This window comes from Moschus berezovskii, chromosome 22 (assembly GCF_049115385.1).
Source record: "Moschus berezovskii isolate FMDL1 chromosome 22, NW_MosBer_1.0, whole genome shotgun sequence".
NCBI lineage: Eukaryota > Metazoa > Chordata > Mammalia > Artiodactyla > Moschidae > Moschus > Moschus berezovskii.
In genome coordinates, this window is record NC_142481.1 from 24,177,203 (window position 1) to 24,200,329 (window position 23,127).

The window sequence follows — 23,127 nt, forward strand, 5'->3', positions numbered from 1 at the left end:
TGGTTCCATCCCTGGTCCAGGAAGATTCCACAAGCCCCTGACAACTGAAACCTGTGTTGCAACTGCTGAAGCCCAGGCGCCTAGCGCCCGTGCACCAGAACCACGGCTAGCCATGGCTCACCAGTAACTAGAGAAAGCCACGCACAGCAACAAAGACCCAGCACAACCCAAGATAAACTATATATTGAAAAACACAGAAAGCTCCACTAGAGAGGCGTGGTGTAAATCTATGAAGGTTCAGATGAAGAAGCTATATTTCCAGCACTTGAACACAGAAGGATGGCCATATCTAGGAAGATGAAATACATCTCAGCAGAGGCATTCGTGAGAGTAAATGCACTGAAGTGAGACAGGGGAAGGCACTTATACAAAGAAATAATTCTGTGGTGGGGAGCGGGAGGGAGCAGGGGGACAGTAGTGGGAACTGAAACCAGAAAACTGAAACAAGAAATGCCAAGAAAATACAGTTTGCAATTGTGGGGGAAGGTTTCTGGGCAGAGGAGTCTAAGTCTGAGCTGCAAAAGAATTGTTTGGGTGCAGGACACTTTTAGTTTTCAAATACTGACCAGCCTAGATAGCATATTAAAGCATAGGGAAGAATCAATTCTCTCACCACTTTTCTTTAATTTACTTGATGAAAAACCTTTGTTCACAGAGCATGTCACCTGTGGCACATCTATCACTTATATACGTTAGCCAGTTCCCTTTCTTGGCACCAAAATGAGATCATAAATACAAATAAACGTGGGCACAGAAATTGCCTACAAACTCAAACGAAGTCTTACTTTCTCGACATCCTTATAAACATATATACATGCATACACACGTACGTTTTAGGCACTTTTATAGTGAAATCTGATGTTCATGGAATTTTCTTTGAAAGTCAACTCAGGTATCTTACGCAGTGCTGTAATTCATTTCAACCCTTTTAGTGCCCTATATACATTCTCGACGAGTTGACTCACTGGAAAAGAGTCTGATGCTGGGAGGGATTGGGGGCAGGAGGAGAGGGGAAGACAGAGAATGAGATGGCTGGATGGCATCACCGACTCGATGGACATGAATCTGAGTGAACTCCGGGAGTTGGTGATGGACAGGGAGGCCTGGCGTGCTGTGATTCATGGGGTCGCAAAGAGTCGGACACGACTGAGCATGATACATTCTCAACCCACGCTTTATCTAAAGCACACAAACTTATCAGTAAGATGTTTGACTTGAACGATCAAAAACTTGGTGAGAGTGTTGCTTTGAATCTAAGACTCAAGATACAGGGAGTCGTCTCTTCGGATTCAGGATGCTGGAAAGCCGTGCAAGGTGCCCCAGCAAGAGCGCGCGGCCCGGCAGCAGACTCCGGGAGACAGGCGGGCGGAAGAGGCGTGTACACCGCGAATGCGCCCGCGCAAGAGCGTTCAATCAGACTCTCCGGGCGGAGCGGAGCCTTCCCTTCCGCGGGCAGGGGAGGTGCCAGAAGGGGCGGGGATTAGAGGACATCTCCATCTCCTCCAATGGAAATGAGTCAGAGGCGGGCCCAGTGGCGGCAGGAGCATGGCGTGGAGGCAGCTCAAAGTGAGTCCAGCTGGTGCTGCTAATGTGGCAGCATGGAAAAGCACGGGAAGATCGTCCCCTCCCCTCCCCGGGCGAGGGGAGGATGAAGGGCTAGCTTGGGCGAGGTGTGGACGGGAGGCGGCTCCCCAGAGCGTGGGCCTCTTAGGGTAGTGTGTGTAGCTTTGCAGGCGCCTATGATGGTCATGCGCTTGCATTTACACACGTATTTGGTCACTGTGTAAATGGTACTTGTAAACCGTGTAGATGCTGATCTTTGTAAGAGCACGTGGGCTTTTATTGAACTAAGCACAGGGACGCTTAGTGAGCACAGGACCGCCTAGCATTGTGTGCAGGATCCAACCTGGAATGAAATTACAGTAAAACACAGTGCCAGCCTTTTTAGATAAACTTTTAGGGCAGGGTTTTTGTAACGGCACTCAGGTATCTGTGGATCCACGTAAGGAGCGTTCCTACAATCTCCTGGAGGAGGCTAGTGTAGACAATGAATACTAGATCTATGGTGACGGCTAGGAGTGACCCTTAAAGGCAAAGCTGATCAGGTCACCTCCTTGTTTAGGGAACCAAGCTCAAAACTTTATTTTGGCCAAGACCCCTGCCTGCCTCCCCCGCTTATTTTTAAGCCGTACTTTACCTTACTCCTTGATTCCAGACAAACCTTTCCCCTTCCCCCATTACTTGGGTGCATCTCATTCCCCTTTGCCGCCTCGAGTGTAGAGGGCCTTTACCGTCCCCTCCCCAGCCCCCGCCCCGGCGCCTAGCTAACTTCTACTTATTCTCTGAATATCAGCTTTAAGACACTTCCTCAAGGAAGCCTCTCTACCTCTGAGGTTAGGTTAGGCTCGTCCATCACTTTTTTCTTCAGAGCACTGTCACATTTGTGCCTTTGCACGATCACTGATTTCTCTGTCCTGAGGCTGTGCTCCTCATGACGGCAGGGACCTGAGCCTGGAACCCGTCGTTGAGCGCAGTCACTGTGCGGGTGTGTGTGTGTGTGTGTGTGTGTGTGAGTGGCTCAGCACCTGGCAGTGATAAGCACAGGATCATGAGCGATGTTTGAGCTTCGTGCAAGACCTGATGTTGGATATGAGAACACAGTTGTGGTTGCCAAGGGGTAGGAGAGGTGGAAGAGGGAGGGATTGGGAATTGGGGCTTAACAGATGCAAGCCGTTATCTATAGGGTGGGTAAACCACAAGGTCCTACTGTATAGCCCAGGGAGCTGTATTCAATATCCAGTGATACACCATAATGGAAACATATGAAAACATATATAGGTATAACTGAATCGCTTTGCTATACAGCAAAAGTTAAGACATTATAAATCAACTATACTTCAATTAAAAAAAAGACCTTAGAAAAAAATTTTTGCAACCCTCTTTTGCATCCTGAAGTTGAATTTATGTATAATGCAATCTTTCTGCTGCTGCTAAGTCACTTCAGTCGTGTCCGACTCTGTGTGACCCCATAGACGGAAGCCCACCAGGCTCCCCGTCCCTCGGATTCTCCAGGCAAGAACACTGGAGTGGGTTGCCATTTCCTTCTCCAATGTGTGAAAGTGAAAATTGAAAGTGAAGTCGCTCAATCGTGTCCGACCCTTAGCGACCCCACGGACGGCAGCCTAACAGGCTCCTCCATCCATGGGATTTTCTAGGCAAGAGTACTGGAGTGGCTTGCCATTGCCTTCTCCGAATGCAATCTTTCTATATATAATTTAAAAGGTCAACATAATGTCCTAATTGGAATATAAAGGAGAAATGAATTTATAATAATACGTATTTTGACCCATAAATATTAGGGCATGAGTCATCTAGGTGTGTAAGCCTCTACTTAGAAATTCTAGTGCCACAGGAATGTCTTCTGAGATGGTGAGTTATTCTTATTAATGTTCTGTGCTAAACAGTATGGTCAGCCTTCAGTCAACAAGGTAATTGCATTCCCGGAAAGTCAATCAGATGAAAACCACACAGGATTGTGTTTATGTGGGGAAATGGAGTGTGGTTCTAGGCTCAGGTGGTATGAACAGATATTTGTACCTAATGACTGTCAGTAGGATCTTCAAAAGTCATAGAGGCACTTCTGACTTTACTGACGCCCACTCACTAAAACTATTAGCAGTCTCCTCCGATTTCCACTGCATGCCCCAGGGGTACTGCCCCTCTTCAAACCCCTGGCCTGGAGTCCTTTGGGGCAGAGGAGTGAGTGTCTGCAGAAGTGCAGATACAGCCTCTGCCTGTAGAGGCCAATATGTGAGCAGGAACGAAGGAGGCCAGCATTAGCAGAAGGCTAAGAATGTGACTGTAAAGGCCATTATGTTCCCTGTGAGCGTGTAAAGTGTGTGAAGGGTTTAGAGGTGGTGCCTCAGCCTTGCCTTGAGGGGCTCCCACTGGCTCTTTTTTCTAGAAGCGGGCCCAGGATGCCATGGTGATCCTGGGGGGCGGAGGACTTCTCTTCGCCTCCTACTTGACAGCCACGGGGGATGAGCATTTCTACGCTGAACTCTTGATGCCGGCTCTGCAGCGACTGCTGGACCCTGAGACAGCCCACAGGCTGGCTGTTCGCTTCACCTCCCTGGGGCTCCTTCCTTGCACCACGTTTCAAGACTCTGACATGCTGGTAGGTGCTCCTATAACACCTTGTGTGATAGATACAAAGGTCAAGGTCAAAGTCTCCTAATTTATTCAGCTGGGGCTGATCCTTTTGAAAACCAGAATCTCAGGTTAGCCCCCAAACTGTCATCCCCATCTATAGATCAGGAACACTGAGGTGTGGAGGAGTTAAGTGACTTACCCAAAGGCACCGGGCCAGGAAGTGGCTGAGCCAGGATCCACACCCATGGAGTCTGGTTCAGCATGCTTCCCCTTAGCCGCCATTCCTGTCTCACCGAGTTCTCAGGTAGCTCAGAGTTCACCTCTGCTGAAAAGGGAAGCGTTCCAGCATCACTAGCATCTAATGTGATGTAGGGATATCTAGCTAAGCCCTTGAGGAAGGCGTGCAGCTCCTGTCCCAGCCTCACTCCTTCCTGCGTCTAATCATGGGTGCCGCTGGGTCCCCTTACCCTTCTGTGCGCTGGAGCTTCTGCAGCAAACACAGTGGAAGAATCCACGTCCTCCTAGAATCCACATCCTCCTCTAAGCCCTGGCAGTTTCCACTGAAGAGACTCATACCAAACGGGGGACATCAGAATGATGTGAACGTAAAGAAAACACCAAGAAGCCCTCAGACCTCTCTGGAGAAGAGTCACTATTATCGATCAAAGTGGCCTTCCCTACATTTTCCCTTCCCGTCTTAGTATCTCTTTTACTTCCCATCCTGCAGCTTTGAGAAGATGTGTGTGTCACCTTTTTTCAGAAAAGTGAAAATTTTCTTTGGATTCCTTTGGGTTAGAGAAAACAGGTTACTAATGTAGCTCTAGTCAAGGCTATGGTTTTTCCCGTGGTCATGTATGGATGTGAGAGTTGGACTGTGAAGAAAGCTGATCGCTGAAGAATTGATGCTTTTGAACTGTGGTGCTGGAGAAGACTCTTGCGAGTCCCTTGGACTGCAAGGAGATCCAACCAGTTCATTCTAAAGGAGATCAATCCTGGGTGTTCATTGGAAGGACGATGCTTAAGCTGAAACTCCAATACTTTGGCCACCTCATGCGACGAGTTGACTCACTGGAAAAGAGTCTGATGCTGGGAGGGATTGGGGGTGAGAGGAGACGGGAACGACAGAGAATGAGATGGCTGGATGGCATCACCGACTCGATGGACATGAGTTTGAGTGAACTCCAGGAGTTGGTGATGGACAGGGAGGCCTGGCGTGCTGTGATTCATGGGGTCGCAGAGAGTCAGACACAGCTGAGCAACTGAACTGAACTGAATGTAGCTCTTTCATAGCAAAGCCAAGTGGCATAAAGAGAACTTTGGAAAGGCGGGGGAGACCTGTACACAATGCTGTGAACTGGTGCCAGCCCCATTTGACCATCATCTCTGGACTTTGAGGACTGAGGGCTGCCTGGGGGTCCTGTCGTGAAGTTGGGGTCAAGAGCCCCCCTGGAGCGCGGCCCCCAGTGTGGCCCCCTTCCTCCTAGTCCCTGAGGAACCACGTGCACACACTCACCTCCATCTGCTCTTCCCCCTCTTTGGAGCAGCCTTCCTTCTTTCTGCTTCTGGGACCAGATGATATCAGCCTGGGACCCTTACTAGTCCCAGCAAAGGCTTTCCTGCAACATCAGCTGACAGAGACAACTCCATTGGCAGCTGCTGGCTTTATGATAGCCTGATGCCTTTTCCATCTTTTAGTGTATCTGTCTTGCTACTAGATTTGTTGGCTCCCATCAGGGTAAGAATCCTGAATCACTCAGGAGTCGGACTAGACCTGACAAATCATTCTCATTCTAATGAACAATCAGGAATCCAGCCCATGTCTGCCAGGGAAGAACCTGGTCCTCCCAGCCAGGTTCTGGGGCCCTGCTAGCAATCAAGAGCTGCCCAGCCAAGGACAGGAGTTGTGGGGACTCTGCTGGGCCTTCGTGTCGCCTGGCTGAGGAGGAGGGACACGGTGGAGGGTGACTTACTAAGTTGATGAAAGGATCTTGCTGCCTGTTTCAGAATAGCACCCACTAGGGGCTGAAACCAGTGAGCCACTCTCTCCCACCAAGCATAGTGGATAAGAAGGTACAACCCTTAACTGTGATTGGAAAAGGCAGCACCTGTCTCCTGTTCAAGCCATGGTGGGAACGCTGTTTGTCTCCTTGGTGATGATAAAGCCTGATGGTTCTTGAACTCTGGCTGGCATCAGAATTGGCTGGAGAGCACTGATAAAGATCGATTCCCTCGGAGTTCCATTCTGCCCCTGCCCCCCCACCCCCAAAGACTCTGATTCCGTAGTCCAGGGATGGGCCCTGGGACCTGAGGTTTAACAGGCAGGTGATCCTGACTTAGGCATGCCAGGGACCACGCTTTGGGGAACACCAGAATGGCTTTCTCTGCCTGTGACTTTCTTTCCTTCTCCCTAGGAAGTGAGAGTCCTTGGCCATAAATTCCGAAATCCAGTGGGAATCGCCGCAGGATTTGACAAGCATGGGGAAGCGGTGGATGGCCTTTACAAGATGGGCTTTGGTTTTGTTGAGATAGGCAGTGTAACCCCAGAACCTCAGGAAGGAAACCCCAGGCCCAGGGTCTTCCGCCTCCCGGAAGACCAAGCTATCATTAACAGGTAGGTGAGTGGCCGTACGACGTGGTCCATTTTTCTGTCCATGATTCTGTTCTGGAATCATGTTGAGCATAAAAGCAGGTTTTATGATTTAAGTTTAATGTATATACATCCTGGGGCTCGGAAGACTGCAAAACAGCTACAGTCACGAGGTCACAAGCAGGAGAGCGTGGCTATGGATGTGGCTCATTTGACTTTGGACTGTGTGCTTCCACGTTGTTACTTCCAGTGCCCTTGCCCAGCTCTGTCCAGTAGAAATATTATGGAGTCCTATATGTAATTTAAAGTATTCTAGTAGCCACGAGAAAAATGTAAAAAGAAACAGGTGAAATTAAAATTAACTTTAATGATATATTCTACTACATTATTTGTAATATTTATTATACTACTTAATTGTAAATGCTTAATATATACACTCCAGTACTTTTGCCTGGAAAATCCCATGGGTGGAGGAGCCTGGTAGGCTGCAGTCCATGGGGTTGCGAAGGGTCAGACACGACTGAGCGACTTCACTTTCCCTTTTCACTTTCATGCATTGGAGAAGGAAATGGCAACCCACTCCAGTGTTCTTGCCTGGAGAATTCCAGGGACAGGGAGCCTGGTGGGCTTCCGTCTATGGGGTCGCACAGAGTCGGACACAACTGAAGCGACTTAGCAGCAGCAGCAATATATACTTTTAATGTATAAGCAACATTAACACGACTGGCTATTTACCTTCTTTCACTTGTACCAAGTCTTTGAAATCCAGCGTGTTATCCTCACAGCATTCTCGTTTTGACTGGCCAGGCTTCACTCTCTGTGGCCGCATGTGGTTAGTGGTTCTTCCACTGGACGGCACAGCCCCTGCCTTCAGTAACTGGGAAAGGTAATAATCAATGTAGACAGCTGCTTTTAGGAAGAGATCCTTCTAGAGTGTGTAAAGCCCTTCTCTTTGTGACCCCTGGGCAGTTTTCACCGAAGCAAACCTAGAAAGTGGAGCAGTTCCTCCTTTCTGGTAACAGTATTTTGAGAGCCTCCTTGGCGGGGGTGGGGAGGTTTGGGGGCACCTTTGGGGTCATGGAGGGCCTTCGGGGAGGCCGGTGTATGGAAGGGTTATTTGGCTGCACGTCCTGCCTTATTGTGCTTCTTTCAGGGAAAGTCTCCAGCATTAGACGTTGAGTTACTGATCTTTCCCCTGTAGGGTGGGATCGATAGCCTCAGAATGGTCAGGTAAAAAATGTTTACAATTCACCTGCCACAGATAACCGCGGGTACCAGGATGACGGGGCCTGGTAGGATCCAGTGTGTGAGAAGTGGCACGAGAGAGTCGGGCCTGAGCTCCCAGCCCTTGTGTTCCCGGCTTCAGGCATGCCTGGCCCAGGATGGGTGCTGAATGAACAGAGTCAATGAGTAAACATATTGTTAGGTGTTTCTGGCTGCGGAACTTACTGTTTAAGTAGTAATGGGTGTTTATTATTATTGTCTCCCTCATAACGGGTATAGTAGGCAGTTCTGGGGTTGGCTGAGCAGTGGGGTGGCGTCAGGACTCTGGTCCAACCTCTGCGGGCCTTCGCTTCTTGCAGCCTCAGCGGCAAGCATGTGTCCTCACCCGAGGGCATCAGGGAGCAGAAAGGAAAACAAGTATGGATATGGGGGGAGGCGGCATTTTCCCAGAAGCTCCCTGGTAGGCAGCACTTTGTGTCTCAGTGACCAAGCCCCATCACGCGCATTTTCACCCTGTAACGGGGAGCTGGGTTCCCCTGGTAAGGAGGAGGAAGGGAGCGGGGTGGCCATTACAGCAGCACCCCTTGGTGGGCTGGGGGCTGGAGATGAGAGAGACGAGGCCCAGCCTTTGTGGAGTGTCCAGTGGCAGGTGATGGAGAAGACACTGTAATGCAGTAGGGGAACGGCAGCCTTTCCGGACACCCCAAGTCAGGAGAAGACAGGTACAGAGCACTCCATGCATGCCAGGAGGTGAGGGAGCATTTGACTTGGGCCAGGAAGAGGGCGACTGGATGGGAGAAAGGATGAGGAAATGAAGTGGCGGGAGGGGTTCCAGGAGACGAATTTGTAGGGCGAGGAAGGAAGTGGGAAGATGGGGTCTGGGGGCAGCTGCGTTGTTGAGTCTGGGCTGTTTACAGTGCTAGTTGGCTGAGCGACTTGTTGGCAAATTATAATTTTTCCCTCTGTGTTTGATGGTGTTCTGGTAAGTTCTCTAGGACTTCCCGGGGTGTTTAGACTGTAGAAGTCTAAGAACTGACTCTGATTTTTCCTTTTGTTTTTACGTCACAAATATATGGTGAAATGGGCTTCCCAGATTGCGCTGGTGGTAAAGAACCTGCCTGCCAATGTAGGAGACACAAAAGACATGGACTTGATCCCTGGGTTGGGGAAGATCCCCTGGAGGAAGGCATGGCGGCCCACTCCAGTATTCTTGCCTGGAGAACCCCAGGGACAGAGGAGCCTGGCAGGCTGTAGTCCAGAGTAGCAAAGAACTGAACACGATTGAAGCGACTTAGCACGCATGCATATGGTGAAATGGTCAGGGAGCCATCTCCCACTCTCCGGTCTTTCCTTTCTGCCTGAGGGTCCTAACTTTGTCTCTCTCCTTGTGCTCTTCTGTGCTCCAGATACGGATTTAACAGTCATGGACTCTCAGTGGTGGAACACAGGTTACGGGCCAGACAGCAGACGCAGGCCAGGCTCACAGAAGGTAAAGGGCACGGCATCAGAGGGTGGTTCCTCAGCTGTTGGAAGGAAACTTGTGGGAGAAAGTCAGGAATGTTCCCAGTGAAGTGAACATGATTGAGCAATAAGAAAAAAAGAGTGTGGAACTCAGGGCTCCTCTCCTAGAGGAGTTTTCCTGGCTCCACTACAGCATCCAAGCCTTTAATTGAACTTTGCAATTGAACAAAGATAACACTTAGTTCCTGCTTCGTTATGTAACCTGTGTCACAAGTGGGCGACTTGGAAATAAGTAGTGCAGAGCGGCTGCTTTGTGATCACTCGAGTAGGGCCTGGGTGCCTTCTTCGTAAATCTTGCTCTGTTGTCCTTCTCTCCATTATAGAAGTGATGCATGCGAATGATAGACCCGTTAATAAATGCAGGGAAACATGAAGAAGAACACTAACATTACTCACACTCTTCCCCACTCAGGGATAACTAACTGTTTCCAGCACTGGGAAAGTATCCTCCATGACTTGTCTGGAAACACCATGCATTTTTGAAGGCCGCCGTCAGAGATGCTGATGTTCGTTCCTGGGGCTCTCTGACCCGCTGTCCCTCGGGGTGCATGTAGTCCTGGCACAGAGCTGTCTTCACCGTATCTTCCCAGGCATCCTCTGGGGTTGGGTGAGGCTACAGCTGTCTTCCTCTTTCCGCAGGCCCCTCTGGAATCCTTCCAGAAGTTTAGCCTCGTTAGATGTCCTGGTGGTGAGGTGAAAAAAAACCTGTGGATATTGGCTTCATTTCTAGAAGCAAGATTGAAAGTTAGCAGCCTCTGATTTGGGGAGTAGGAAGTGGCCTTGCTTGGAACTCCCTGGCTTTGGTAGAACCAGACCCTGCTATACTGTAGACCTTGCCCCTCGGGGGACTTGCAGGTCACAACAGCGCTGTCATGGTGTGTGATCCTCCCCTGCCTGGCCTCCCTTTCCTCCTTTTAACTGTCCACAGTGCCCTCTGTGCCACTTTTCTCCTCCGTACTCCCTTGCCTGACCCCTCAGCCCCCACTCTGGTGCTAACATTTGTTGGAGTGAAGCAAAATCACACAGCAGAGCTCTGCACATTGTGTTTAGCAGCAGCTGGAAGCCTTGAAGACAGCTTAATCGCTTGCCTCATGCCAATAAACTTGAATTGTTAAAAGTTGTGGTGCCCTTGAGAAGGCAATGGCAAGCCACCCCAGTACTCTTGCCTAGAAAATCCCATGGATGGAGGAGCCTGGTAGGCTGCAGTCCGTGGGGTCGCTAAGGGTCAGACACGACTGAGCGACTTCACTTTCACTTTTCACTTTCACACGTTGGAGAAGGAAATGGCAACCCACTCCAGTATTCTTGCCTGGAGAATCCCAGGGACGGGGGAGCCTGGTGGGCTTCTGTCTATGGGGTCACACAGAGTCGGACACGACTGAAGTGACTTAGGAGCAGCAGCAGTGGTGCCCTTTGGGGATAGAGTAATTCAGCAGTTTTTGTCTAACCCCCAAATATTGTCATTTGGGGCAAATGACTACTAATGAAAGACCCACTGGCTACATGAAAATGATATTCTCTTTTAAACCAGTTTGCCTGGTGGAAAAAAATTACAGCTTCTAAAACCATCTTAGCTTGATTTTGGAAGCTTGGAGACCCTTTATATAACTTGTCTAATTGGGTTCCCTTGCCTCCCCTCCACCTATGAAATTAGCTACACGAATCTCATTTACATTCAAGCTGATGGTAAAACAGGGACTGCATTTACAGTGTGTGATAGCAGGACCAGGTGTCGTTCTTTGACCCTCCCTGACCTGACACGTTTTGTGAACTAGCTGGATGTCTCAGATCTGCTCTCAGCCAACTGGTGGGGAAAACAGCTGGCTCCGTGTATATACTTTATCCTTTGCAGATAAGGTGGTATCCCAGGAGAAATCAAGTACAGAAAGCCCTTGCTTTCACACATCGAAAAATACCTTTCGGAAACACACTGAAAGTCGAAAATACAAGTCAGGTGATAATTCCCTGTATTTTAGAGTAAGGTAACCATATTACCTACTGTGCATGTTGAGACAACACTTTTGAGAGTGGAAGGGACACAGGCACGAATAATTATGCCCAGACTACAGGAGTGTTCAGGGCTAGCCTGGAAGCTCTGGAATGTGCGGTCACCTTAATTATAAGGGGAGTCCCTTCTCAGGACGGAAAGGATAAAACCGTTATGCCTCTTCATTTTAGGCGTGAGAATCGAAAATATTTTCCAGTCTATTTTATATGTATCCTTTAATTTTGCGTTTTCTTCACAACCACACACCCAGTCACTTGACCAAGTGCAACACGCAGCCCCTGAGAGTCAACAGCTGTCCTCTGGCATGCTGTTGACTTGTCTCTCCCAGCTCTACTGCATTTACGAGCCCTACCTTTTTCATCGCTAGTAGTTGCACTCCTAATGTCTCCATGCCCCATTAAATTAAAAAAAAGAAACAGCACAAAGCAACAAAGAAGTAAAACATCCTAGTAGCTGCCCAGGAACGGCTGTGCAGACGAAGGTGGAGGGTGGGTTTAGGTCGACAGGCAGGGCACCACACAGAGCTCAGGGTTTGTCAGCTGGTGTGGGCAAGGTCACATTTGGAGCTAGAAGGCCTTAGGCTGTTCATGGGCTGCTGGTCAAGGATGGCTTCAAAATATTGTGTGGGAGATAGTGAGTGGGGACAAAATCCTGACCGGTGATATTTACAGATGGGCTGCCGCTGGGAGTAAACCTGGGGAAGAATAAGACCTCGGTGGATGCTGCCTCTGACTACGCAGAGGGGGTTCGAGTCCTGGGACCCTTGGCTGACTACCTGGTAGTGAATGTATCCAGTCCCAACACGGCTGGGCTGCGGAACCTTCAGGGAAAGGCCGAACTGCGTCGCCTGCTGACCAAGGTGGGTAATTACATGTCCAGGCCCCGCCCCACTAGTTTGACCTACTGTTCATTCTCTAGGGCCAAGCTTCAGCATCGCTATCTAGTATCGAGGAGTTGTCCTTAAGACCTGGACCAGTTAGGACCGCTCACTTCCCTCTAATCCCCTGTGTAACACTGATTGTGCTCAGTATTAATCAACTGTTCAGTTATCTATCCCTGCTGTTAATCCACAGTGTCTAGGAGAGCACGGACCACAGTTGTCTCATTTACTGCTCTGTTCCTAGCATCTAGCACATTAAATGAACGAATGATAGAATGGCTTTTCATCAAACAGTACTTGTGACAGTATTTGCTGTCTCTTTTAGGGAGAAAAGTCTAAATAAACCTTAATGTATTAGCCAATGCCAGTGACATTAGGGACTGACTCTCGGGGATTAAAAGAATGGAATCAGATCTATCTTGATGGGGTTGTTTGCATAACTGAGAGTGGTGTCTCTGGAGAAGGAGAAATTGCTGGTGCCTTAGTTTGACAGCTGGTGTGAAGACACACTGCGGCCGCAGGTCACGGTCACACTGTAGGCTGCAGGCTCAGGGTCCCCGTCTCTGGCCCCATGTTGCTGTAGGTGCTGCAGGAGAGGGATGCCCTGAAGGTGGCCCACAAGCCAGCTGTCCTGGTGAAGATTGCTCCCGACCTCACAGCCCAGGACAAGGAGGATATTGCCAGCGTGGTGAGAGAGGTGAGGGTCAGGGCCCGGGGACACCCTTTACTGCCTGTAGAGGCCAGCTGACCAGCTGGGTTAGCCTGGATGGCAGTGTTTGTTATATTAAGGGCTGGTTTGGTCTGTCATGATGCAGTGTATCACATATAGGCATTATTGTTTAGTCGCTGAATCATGTCAGACTTTTTGCGACCCCATGGACTGTAGCCTGCCAGGCTCCTCTGTTCATATGTAGGCGTACCTCAGAGATATAGGAGGTTCAGTTCTGCCACTGCGATAAATCAAGTCATGGGAACTTCTTGGTTTCCCAGGGCACCTAGACTATGCTAGAATAGCCTGTTCAGCGTGCAATAGCATTGTATCTAAAAAAAACAATGCACATACCTTTTATTTTTTAAAAATGTGATCCTTGCAGATATCTCTGGTGATAGCTCTATTCTGGGAACTGCCCCTCCCCTTAAAAATATATATATTTACTTGTTTGTTTACTTACTTATTTTGGCTGCACTGGGTCTTAGACACCTGGAGTCTGGCACCTTAGACCACTCGGCCATCCTGACATGCTTGTGCTGGGTCTTAGTTGCAGCATGCAGGATCTAGGTCCCTGACCAGGAATTGAACCCAGGCCTCCTGGATTGGGAGCACAGAGCCTTACCCACTAGACCACCAGGGAAGTCCAAAACAATGTATGTCATTGAGTTAAAAAATACTTTATTGATGAAAATATGCTAACCATCCTCTGATACTGCAGGGTTGCCACAAACCTTCAACTTGTAAAAAACTCAGTATCTGTGAAGCGCCATAAAACGAGATGTGATAAGGCGAATATTTGAATCAGTGTTTGAACGGGTCCTTCTCTCCTGCTTCTTCCCTCTTCTTCCTCCAGCAAGGGCTTTAAAGGTTGTGTATCCTCTAGCCTGGGTCAGACTGCAGTGTTCTGTCTCCGGTCTATCACCAGGTATCGGTGTCACCGGAGACCAGTGCAAACCCAGTCTGAGCCCCGCAGTCCTGCTTCAAGCCCTACTTCCACCTCTTACTGCCTGCAGGCCTCGGCACAGGACACTCTAGATTGAGTTATTCTAAGGACTAAACCCCATCCTGGTGGAACCATACTGGCAGTTGGTAATGTGATGGCTGTTACTGTCATGTTGAGGCTCATTCTGACACTTGCCCAGGAAGTATAATGAGCGAAGTCTGGCTCTGGCTTCTGGGAGCTTAGGTGTGGGGGCGCCTGGCCCACCACTGTCTCAGACCTCCAGGGAAGCTTCTGCAAGTCCCTCATGCCCTGACCAGGGGGCTGTTTCTCTGTCTCCCCCTGCAGTTGGGCATCGATGGACTGATCGTCACGAACACCACAGTGAGTCGCCCTGCCAGCCTCCAGGGTGTCCTGCGCTCTGAACCAGGCGGGCTGAGCGGGAAGCCCCTCAGGGATTTATCAACTCAAACCATCCGGGAGATGTATGCACTCACCCAAGGCAAGGACTCCGAGTCTGTCTGCAGAGCTCTGTGTGTGCGGGCTCCGGGGCTGTGATGGGACTGGGGCTCCTGAGCCACCGCCCTCAGCAGTGTGCTGGGGCTGGAGCCAGACTGAGCTCCTGTTCTCACGTCTCACCCTCCCTTCCTCACCATGTCCCATGCGCTTCTCTGCAGGCAGAGTTCCTATCGTCGGGGTTGGCGGTGTCAGCAGCGGGCAGGATGCACTGGAAAAGATCCGGGCGGGAGCCTCCCTGGTGCAGTTGTACACGGCTCTCACCTACCGGGGCCCACCCGTGGTGGGCGGGGTCAAGCGGGAGCTGGAAGCCCTTTTGAAGTGAGTGGGGCCACGTGTGGCTTGAACCAGGAGAAGTTAATGTGGTTATCAACCAACTCAGAATGACTCAATCAGGGGATTTCACCTGTCTCTGTTCTTCATTCAAAAAGCATCTGAGGGGTACACCCCAAATGCAGGGGGAAATTTCCCTGTTGCTCTTTTGACAAAGGTCATACAGTGCCAAAGAATTAAAGATTAACTTCCAAGACAGTGGTGTTTATAGGCCTAAGGTGTTCTGGCCACATTCCTGTTAATTCGGTAACACTGGCTTGAGGTCAGGGAACTGTCAGTGTTTACAGTGGATTCCCTTCCTGGTCTGAAGACCTGGGGAGATTCCTGGGTGAAGACAGTTCAGAGGGGATGAGGCATGCGTTTGGGATAGCGAGGCAGGCGCAGTCACCGACCGGATGGAGCCTGGTTGAATGTGGGCTTCCAGTAAAAGCCAGGCCTTTCCTTTACCATTTGCTGAAATGGTTTTGTTCTTTTTCCAGGGAGCAGGGTTTTGCCAGAGTCACAGATGCCATTGGGGCAGATCATTGGAGGTGAGGACTGGTTGGGGAGAAGCCTGATCTGGAACTGTCCTGCTAAATCAAGTGAGCCTTCCAGGCTGATGGAGAGAGGAGACCACATTCCCAGACCACAAGGGCCCCTCCTCCGGCTGGACTGTAAAAGCCAAGCCTGACGGTCAGCAGAAGCCATGGGAGGCTTTCCTCAATCACTTGTCAGACAGGAACTGCGTCCTTGATTCTTTCTAGAGTCACAGTCCAGGATCCTTAAATATTTCAGGGACAGTAGACATTTGGAGGGAAAATCATGGTAAAATAAAGTCATTGAAAAACTGGACTTAAGTCGCAACCCTCTTACCTAGAAGTTGTAGGTCTTTTCAGGCCTCTGCCTCCCAGGATCTGCCATCGGCTTCCCAGGAGCTGGACTCTCTTTCATCCTATCTTTATTTAAAGTTTTAACTGTATTTTGAAAATGTTTCAAATGTAGATAAAAGTTGTAAGGATAGGGCGTGTGGACGGCTGTCCTCTCCATGTCTGCACGTGTGTCTGGGTCCTGAGCTCTTCATCGAGGGACACTGGTCATGCTGGTCGTTTTAGCTGCATTACTTGTGTAAAGGCCCTGTCTCCAAGCCAGGTCACATTCTGAGATACCGCAGGTCTGGATTTCAATCTGGCGATCTTGGAGACCCCGTTCAGAAGATGGGCTGGTTGTCCCCCTGCTATACAATCTGTGACCCGGTGCTTCTGGGCAGGCAGGCTCTTGAGGTGCCTGAAGACACTAAACAAGAGGCTCAAGAGGTCTGGTCATTAACTAAAGAAACAGAAATGCTAACCTTTTCAAAACCAAAGAGCAGATGGTGATGGGAGGTTGAGCGCCTCGGCTGGGAAGTGCTATTGATGTCAGCACGCCTTCACAGCCAACAGTGCAGGTTTTATTTTAAATTTATTTCTTGGTAGCTCTGTGGAGAGACCTGTAGCTGCCGTACAGATAACATGTCCTTGTCTCATCTCGGCCTCCTCTAATCTCCTCCTCAACCCCTGCCCATTCCCTCTGCCAAGAAACCAACAGCCAGTCTCAACAGCTGCCTTTGATACAAAGATCTTTTTCCTGCTTTTTAAAAAAGACTCTTAGAGATTTCCCTGGTGGTACAGAGGATAGGAATCCACATACCAATGCAGGGGAACATGGGTTCAGTCCCCGGTCCTGGAAGAGCCCACCTGCTGCAGAGCAACTGAAATCCATGGGCCACACAACTGCTGAAGCCCCTGCGCCCCAACCAATAGTAGCGACCGCCCTCCCCGCACCCCAGCTGGAGAAAGCCCGAGTGCAGCAACAGAGACCCAGTGCAACCAAACACATTTAAAAAATAAAAATAAACACAGTTAAAAACTTAGTATAATGATAATCCCTATTCATAAATTACACGGTTTTGGTTAAGAACGGACTGCCCGGTTTGAATCCTGATGGCCATATGCCAGCTGTGTGATCTTGGGCAAGTTGCTTAAGCTCTCTGTGCCTCTGTTTCCTCGCCTTAATTTAAGGGTGTCAGAAACATTTTTGTTACAGAGTTATTATAAAGTGTAAATGAGTTAATATTTGTAAAGCACCTACAAAGCCATGTTTCACATACTAAGTACCATGTAAAGGTTTTTTAAGTAGATCCCTGAGCCCCACAGCCAGCTGCACACAGGCTGCTCAGACCTGGGCCTTGCCCTCCAGGCCTGCGGCTCTACGACTCACAGGATGGTCTCCTAGGGGGGCCCAGTGCCAGGCAGAGGCTGAACAACTCAGCCGGATAGCTGCTCCTCTTTCAGAGACTGATGAACCATTTTGAGGGAAGTGGTAGATGTCAGGACACTTCATTCCTAAGTACTTTGTAACTTCTGTTAAAAATAAGAATATGTTCCTCTGAAAACATAACTCTGTGATCTCACCTAAGAAAATTAGCCATGATTTTCTAATATCATCTAACAGTCCGTATTCCAGGCTTCCTTATCACCCTAAAAATAACTTCTGGCATCAATCAAGTCTCACCTAGGGGCTTCCCTGGTGGCTCAGTGGTAAAGAATCCACCTGCAATGCAGGAGAAGCAAGTTCAACCCCTGGGTCAGAAAGATCCCCTGGAGTAGGAAATGGCAACCCACTCCAGTATTCTTGCCTGGAAAGTCCCATGGACAGAGGAACCTGGCGGGCTGCAGTCCATGGGGTTGCAAAGAGTCGGACACGGATGAGTGACTAAAAAACAATTCCTACATTATACCTTGTCTCCAGCAGATCCAGTTTTCTCACCATTCATATATATAAAGGCTCACCTATATGTCTCTTTAGCCTTTTAAAATCTAAAGCAGTCAACTTTGAAGAGATGAGTCCAGTTTTCTTATATACAGTCCTACATTCTGGATTCCCAGAATACAGGCTATATTTCCTTTAGCCTTTGATCTCCGCTGGAGCTGAGTGTGAATGTGTGAGTTAATTCTGCTCAGTGAGGTGCATGTAAAGGTACTGTGCACACTTCTGGTAAGTCTGCTGCTGCCCGGAGCATGATGTCTGGAGCTTTGGCAGTGTTTGTAGACCTGAGGATCAGGGTCAACCCAGAGGCATATAATCTTGTATTTGCCTGGGAGATACATTATCTGCTTTCTACTGATAATGTAGAGTGAAGAGCTCTCATTCGTCCAGGTGCAGCTCCCTGGGGCCAGCACGGTGTGAGAACAAGCTCAGACTATCACGTTACCTGAGGAATCTTGGTGGTCAGGGAAATTTTTTGTAAGAAACTTGTGGTTGTAGATGTGGGAAATGAGTATAGTAGTCACAGGTAAGAGGACTCTGAGGGACAGGGCCAAGAGATGTGGGTGTGCAGGGCAGGGTGGGAACACCCCTGGATTGGCACAAAACAGGTGTTTGTGAAATACATGGGCAGGAACCCCAGGGCCAAGTTCCAAAGGGCATGGCCTTATGGGGTGGGGTAGGGGGGATGCAATTAACACACAAACTTCTTGCAATCTTGCCTGACAGGGACAAGTTTCCTGGGTGTTGAAAACCCCATTTGGCAAGTGTCCCACAGGAAACAGGAACTTAACAGCACATGAAGGCCATCTGCCCACAGCACTGCCACCCCTGGGGTTGGGCTCAGGAACAGAGCTATGTATGGAGGGGCAGAAGGCCTCCTGGGGCAGCATAACCCTTTTCTTGCCCAGCCATGCGCAAGCTATAACTGAGGTGCTGCCATTTCAGCCCTTGGTCATCTGAGAAGCTGGGTGGCCTGTCGAGCTTCGACTATCTCTTGGAGGTTGAGTTTGTAGGGTTTCTGGATTTAGTGACATCTTCCTACCTGAGCAGAGCAAAAAGTGTGGCATCCATGTTTTGGATCCTAAAAACTTCACTCTGGTTAGACAAGAATTTCAACTACAGTTGAGACTCTGATACAACGATTAAAAAAACACAAGAACCAAACAAATATATGGTTCTATGCACATATACACACACACATGTATGTGTACATGTATGTATGTGTGTACACGTGTGTGTACACATGTATGTATGTACACGTGTGTGTGTGTGTACACATGTGTGTGTGAATACAGCTGGCCCTTATTCATTCACTCTTTCACTTGCTCGTTCCTCTAAGAATCATATATTGAGATCCTGTTGTAGCCACGCGTTCCGGGAAACAAACTAACTCAGAAGGACAATGCAGATAGTGGAGTGCAGTTCATTACACCCGCGGGCCCAAGGCAGAGTCTCCTCTTAGCCAAGGACCCTGACCAACATTTGTGAAAATCGTTTATACCCTATGCGTATGTGTCTGAACCCACCACTCCAAATTCCTTGAGACTTACATAAACCAAGGAAAATACAATCCCAATAACCTCATCATTCACGTGCTATATACTCAAACAGTCAAATAATTAGCCAATAATCAATAAGCCCGAGGTTACACTCCGATAGATACAGAAAAATTTATGGCCTGTCTGGAGGAAGGGGTGATTAGTGTATGTTTTCTCTTAGGCGATGAGTAACCTAGATACGATCTTCAAGGTTCCCCTGTCTGGAGGAAGGTTCCCCTTCTGTTGTCATTTTCATAGGCACTAAACACAGAGTTCAGAGTCCATTGGAAAGGTGGCCAAGCATGATCAGCATGAACAGGCCTAAGATGGAGTCCAGGTCCTGTGAATTCTTTCTTCAATCCTACTTCCTGTCAGTGGTGCTATGTGTTTGGAATGAAGATAACTGAGTTCACCATCTTTCCAAATCTCAGAAGACACAAATTCAGTTGATCCATGAACAAGGTAGGGGTTGGGGCATTGACTTCTGTGCAGTACAAAATCCATGTATAACTTTATAGTTCCTGAATTCAACCAACCAGAAATCGTGCAGAACTATCATATGCATTTATTGAAAAATAGTTGGGTGTAAGTTGATCCATGCAGTTCAAACCCTTGTTCAAGGGTCAACTGTACAAACACAACTGGTCAGAATCCACTGGGTCATACTCAACAACAGAGAATGAGCCCAGGGTTCCCTAGCAGAGAGGAGGGCCACCTGGGGGCTTAGCAGGTTATAGCCACACTCATTTCCCTGTGGCTGGGACTAATATTTCATACTATTTCCTGGTGCCATAATTAGGCAAATTCCTGATTTCTTGCACTGACTCAAAAGCAGAGCCCAATTTTACCAGCATTCCTTCTAGAGAGATCTGTTATGGGTCTGGGGTGGCTCTGGGATCAAGTCTTCCCAGAAGCTCCTGGCACCCAGGGGTGACTGTTCCCTAATGCTTGCCAGGCAGCTTCCCTGGTCTATTTCCTAATGTGTTTTGCTGCCATGGCCCACGTGGTCTTTTCCCACTTCCCCACTTCTCTGCAGCATCAGGCTTCTCCAGATTTGGGTCCCAGTGCTTTAGGGTCTCCTCTGACCTCTCTGCTGGATGTCACTGCCTAGGTCCTGGTTTTAATGGTACACTGGGCTTCCCTGGTGGCTCAGTGGTAAAGAATCCACCTGCCAGTGCAGGAGAGGATTCAGTCCTTGAATCGGGACGATCCCCTGGAGGAGGAAATGGCAACCCACTCCAGAATTCTTGCTTGGGAAATTCCATGGACAGAGGAGCCTGGTGGGCTACAGTCCATGGGGTCACGAAAGAGTCAACAGGACTTAGTGACTAAAAACAACAATGTGTTGACAGGACTGTGACTAAAAACAACGATGGTTCTTAACAAGCTTTGATAGCCACTCAGAACTGATACCCTTACTCTGACTAGTGAAGTTGGCTAGCAAGTTTGTTCTCCCTTTCTGGTAAGTAATGCCTTAATTCAGTACAGGATTTGTTTCTAATGGACCCTTAAACATGACTAATTGTGGGAACTCAAGGCTGCTTCTATGAGGAGGCCTTGAAAAATCGTGTAACGTTCCTCATGTAGGGGAGGTAGAACCTTAGAGCGGCCCAGGGCTGCCCTGCCCAGGTTTGAATCCTGCCTGCTCTACTTACTAGCTGTGTTACCTTGAGCAAGTTCCATATCCTCTCTGTGCTCAGGTGTAAAAGTGGGGTTATTAGGTAATAAAAGGCTCATCCGCTTCAGGGTTGTCGAAGAATTAAGTGAACAAACACAAAGGAAGCACCCCCAGCAGTGCCTGGCACAGAAGGAAGGACTCCAACAATGTTAGCGGTTATTTTTATGACGCGGGTGCCCGCTCTCTGGAGATACTTGTAGAGCTGGTTCTGCTGACGGCCTTCACGCTTCTGAGGACCCAGTCTTCATTACAGATGAAAGCTGATGGGACTGGCAGCATCTAATTATGTTGTGATAGTCATTTTTCCACCTCTCTGAACTTTTTGAGGGTAGAAGCTGTTTATTACTTGTTCAGTTTGGCAAACTGAATTGACTGAGTGAGTGTGTATGTGTGTGTGTGTGTGTGTGTGTGTGCGTGCGCAGGGTGCTGCTGGGTGTAGTGATTAAGGTGAAAAACAAATGCCAACCTGGCCCCTACACTGTTTCCAGGAGCGTAGAAGAAGTCCTTGTTTTCTGTCCTATGGGTGAGGCTGAAGAAACTGAGGAAAATGTACACGAATTCTGAATATAGATTCAAGTTTTTAAATTTATCCTAAGATCCTTACACTCTGATCCCTGACCAATTTCATACTAGGGAAGGGAGATTATATTTGCAGTCTGTCAAACTCTGGTTGGCTGTCCTTATCAATGGGAAGCTGGTCCAAGGATAATATTTGATTTAGAAGCCTGAAACCTGGAAGTTCCTCATTTATAAATGTCAGGGTTGATGCTACTTTCGAGAAGCTTTTTAAAAGATGTGAAATATCTGCCTGTGTGTCTGCCAGTGGCCCAGTTTTTGCAAAGAGAATTACTGGCACTAAGGAAGTATTGCTGGGAACTGATGTAATCTGGAACATAATCTGGGGACAGCAGGATTTTTTGGTTCCTGGTCCCCGGTCCCTGAGGAAAAGGGAGATAATCTAGAGAGAGGCATAACAGTGGGAACATCTTTGTTTAATTTTCTTATTGACACAAACTGGAATGTTGAACAACATGTACTGTTCTGAATTTGACACCCCACTAGTCATTCTGTTCTAGGGTCGTGTATACTCCTGGGAAAATCCATTTGTCTCATTCCATGGCTGTCCATGCACTTGTGACTGCAGAGTTTCAACAGTTCTAAGATGCTGATTATTGTTCCATTTTAACTCTTCTGAAATTGAGATGCATCTTGCGTCGATTCGCTGGATCATGGAGAAAGCAAGGGAATTACAGAAAAACATCTACTTCAGCTTCATCGTCTATGCTGAAGATTTTTGTGGATCACAACAAACTGTGGAAAATTCTTAAAGAAATGGGAGTACCAGACCTCCACAACTGCTTCCTGAGAAACCTGTCTCTATGTGCATCAGGAGGCAACAGGTAGAACCGGACATGGAACAACTGACTGGTTCCAAACTGAGAAAGGAGTACGTCAAGGCTGTATATGGTCACCCCACTTATTTAACTTCTATGCAGAGTACATCATGGGAAATGCTGGGCTGGATGAATCACAAGCTGGAATCAAGATTGCTGGGCGAAATATCAACAACCCAGATATGCAGATAATACCACTCTAATGGCAGAAAGCAAACAGGAACTAGAGTCTCCTGATGAAGCTGAAAGAGGAGAGTGAAAAATCTGGCTTTAAATTCAGCATTAAAGGAAACTAACATCATGGCATCCAGTGTCATCACTTCATGGCAACTAGAAGGGGAAAAAGTGAAAGCAGTTACCGATTTTATTTTCTTGGGCTCCAAAATCACTGTGGACAGTGATTGCAGCCATGAAATTAAAAGATGCCTGCTCCTTGTAAGGAAAGTTATGACAAACCCAGACAGCATATTAAAAAGCAGAGACATAACTTTCCCAACAAAGGTAAAAGCTATTTTTTTTTCAATAGTCATGTATGGATGTGAGAGTTGGACCATAAATGATGAGCACTGAAGAATTTATGCTTTCAAATTGTGGTGCTGCAGAAGACACTTTGAGAGTTGCTTGGACAGCCAGGAGATCAAAACAGTCAATCCTAAAGTCAATCAAAACAGTCAATATCAACCCTGAATATTCACTGAAAGGACTGATGCTGAAAAGATGAAGCTCCAATACTTTGGCCACCTGATGCAAAGAGCCAACTCATTGGAAAAGACCCTGATGCTGGGAAAGTTGAAGACAAAAGGAGAAGGGGGTGGCAGAGGATGAGATGGTTAGATAGCATCACTGACTCAATGGACATG

The 23,127-nt window shown here is 48.3% G+C and overlaps 1 protein-coding gene across 3 annotated transcripts; it reads left to right on the forward strand.

Annotated features, from left to right (window-relative positions):
* The first annotated feature begins 1,472 nt into the window (after window positions 1-1,472).
* On the forward strand, window positions 1,473-16,695 carry DHODH (dihydroorotate dehydrogenase (quinone)). 3 transcript variants are annotated; one of them, XM_088830456.1, is made up of 10 exons: window positions 1,473-1,566; window positions 3,965-4,177; window positions 6,564-6,763; window positions 9,370-9,452; window positions 12,164-12,351; window positions 12,956-13,069; window positions 14,373-14,526; window positions 14,702-14,861; window positions 15,353-15,403; window positions 16,492-16,695. In XM_088830456.1, exons 1-10 carry the CDS (start codon window positions 1,546-1,548, stop codon window positions 16,601-16,603), a joined length of 1,296 nt encoding a protein of 431 aa, XP_088686582.1. In that variant the 5' UTR covers window positions 1,473-1,545; the 3' UTR covers window positions 16,604-16,695. The 3 variants fall into 3 exon arrangements, with proteins under 3 accessions (XP_088686582.1, XP_055268384.2, XP_055268383.2); XM_055412409.2 differs by having other exon boundaries at window positions 14,373-14,408; window positions 15,353-16,622; XM_055412408.2 differs by having other exon boundaries at window positions 15,353-16,619.
* The last annotated feature ends 6,432 nt before the right edge of the window (window positions 16,696-23,127 follow it).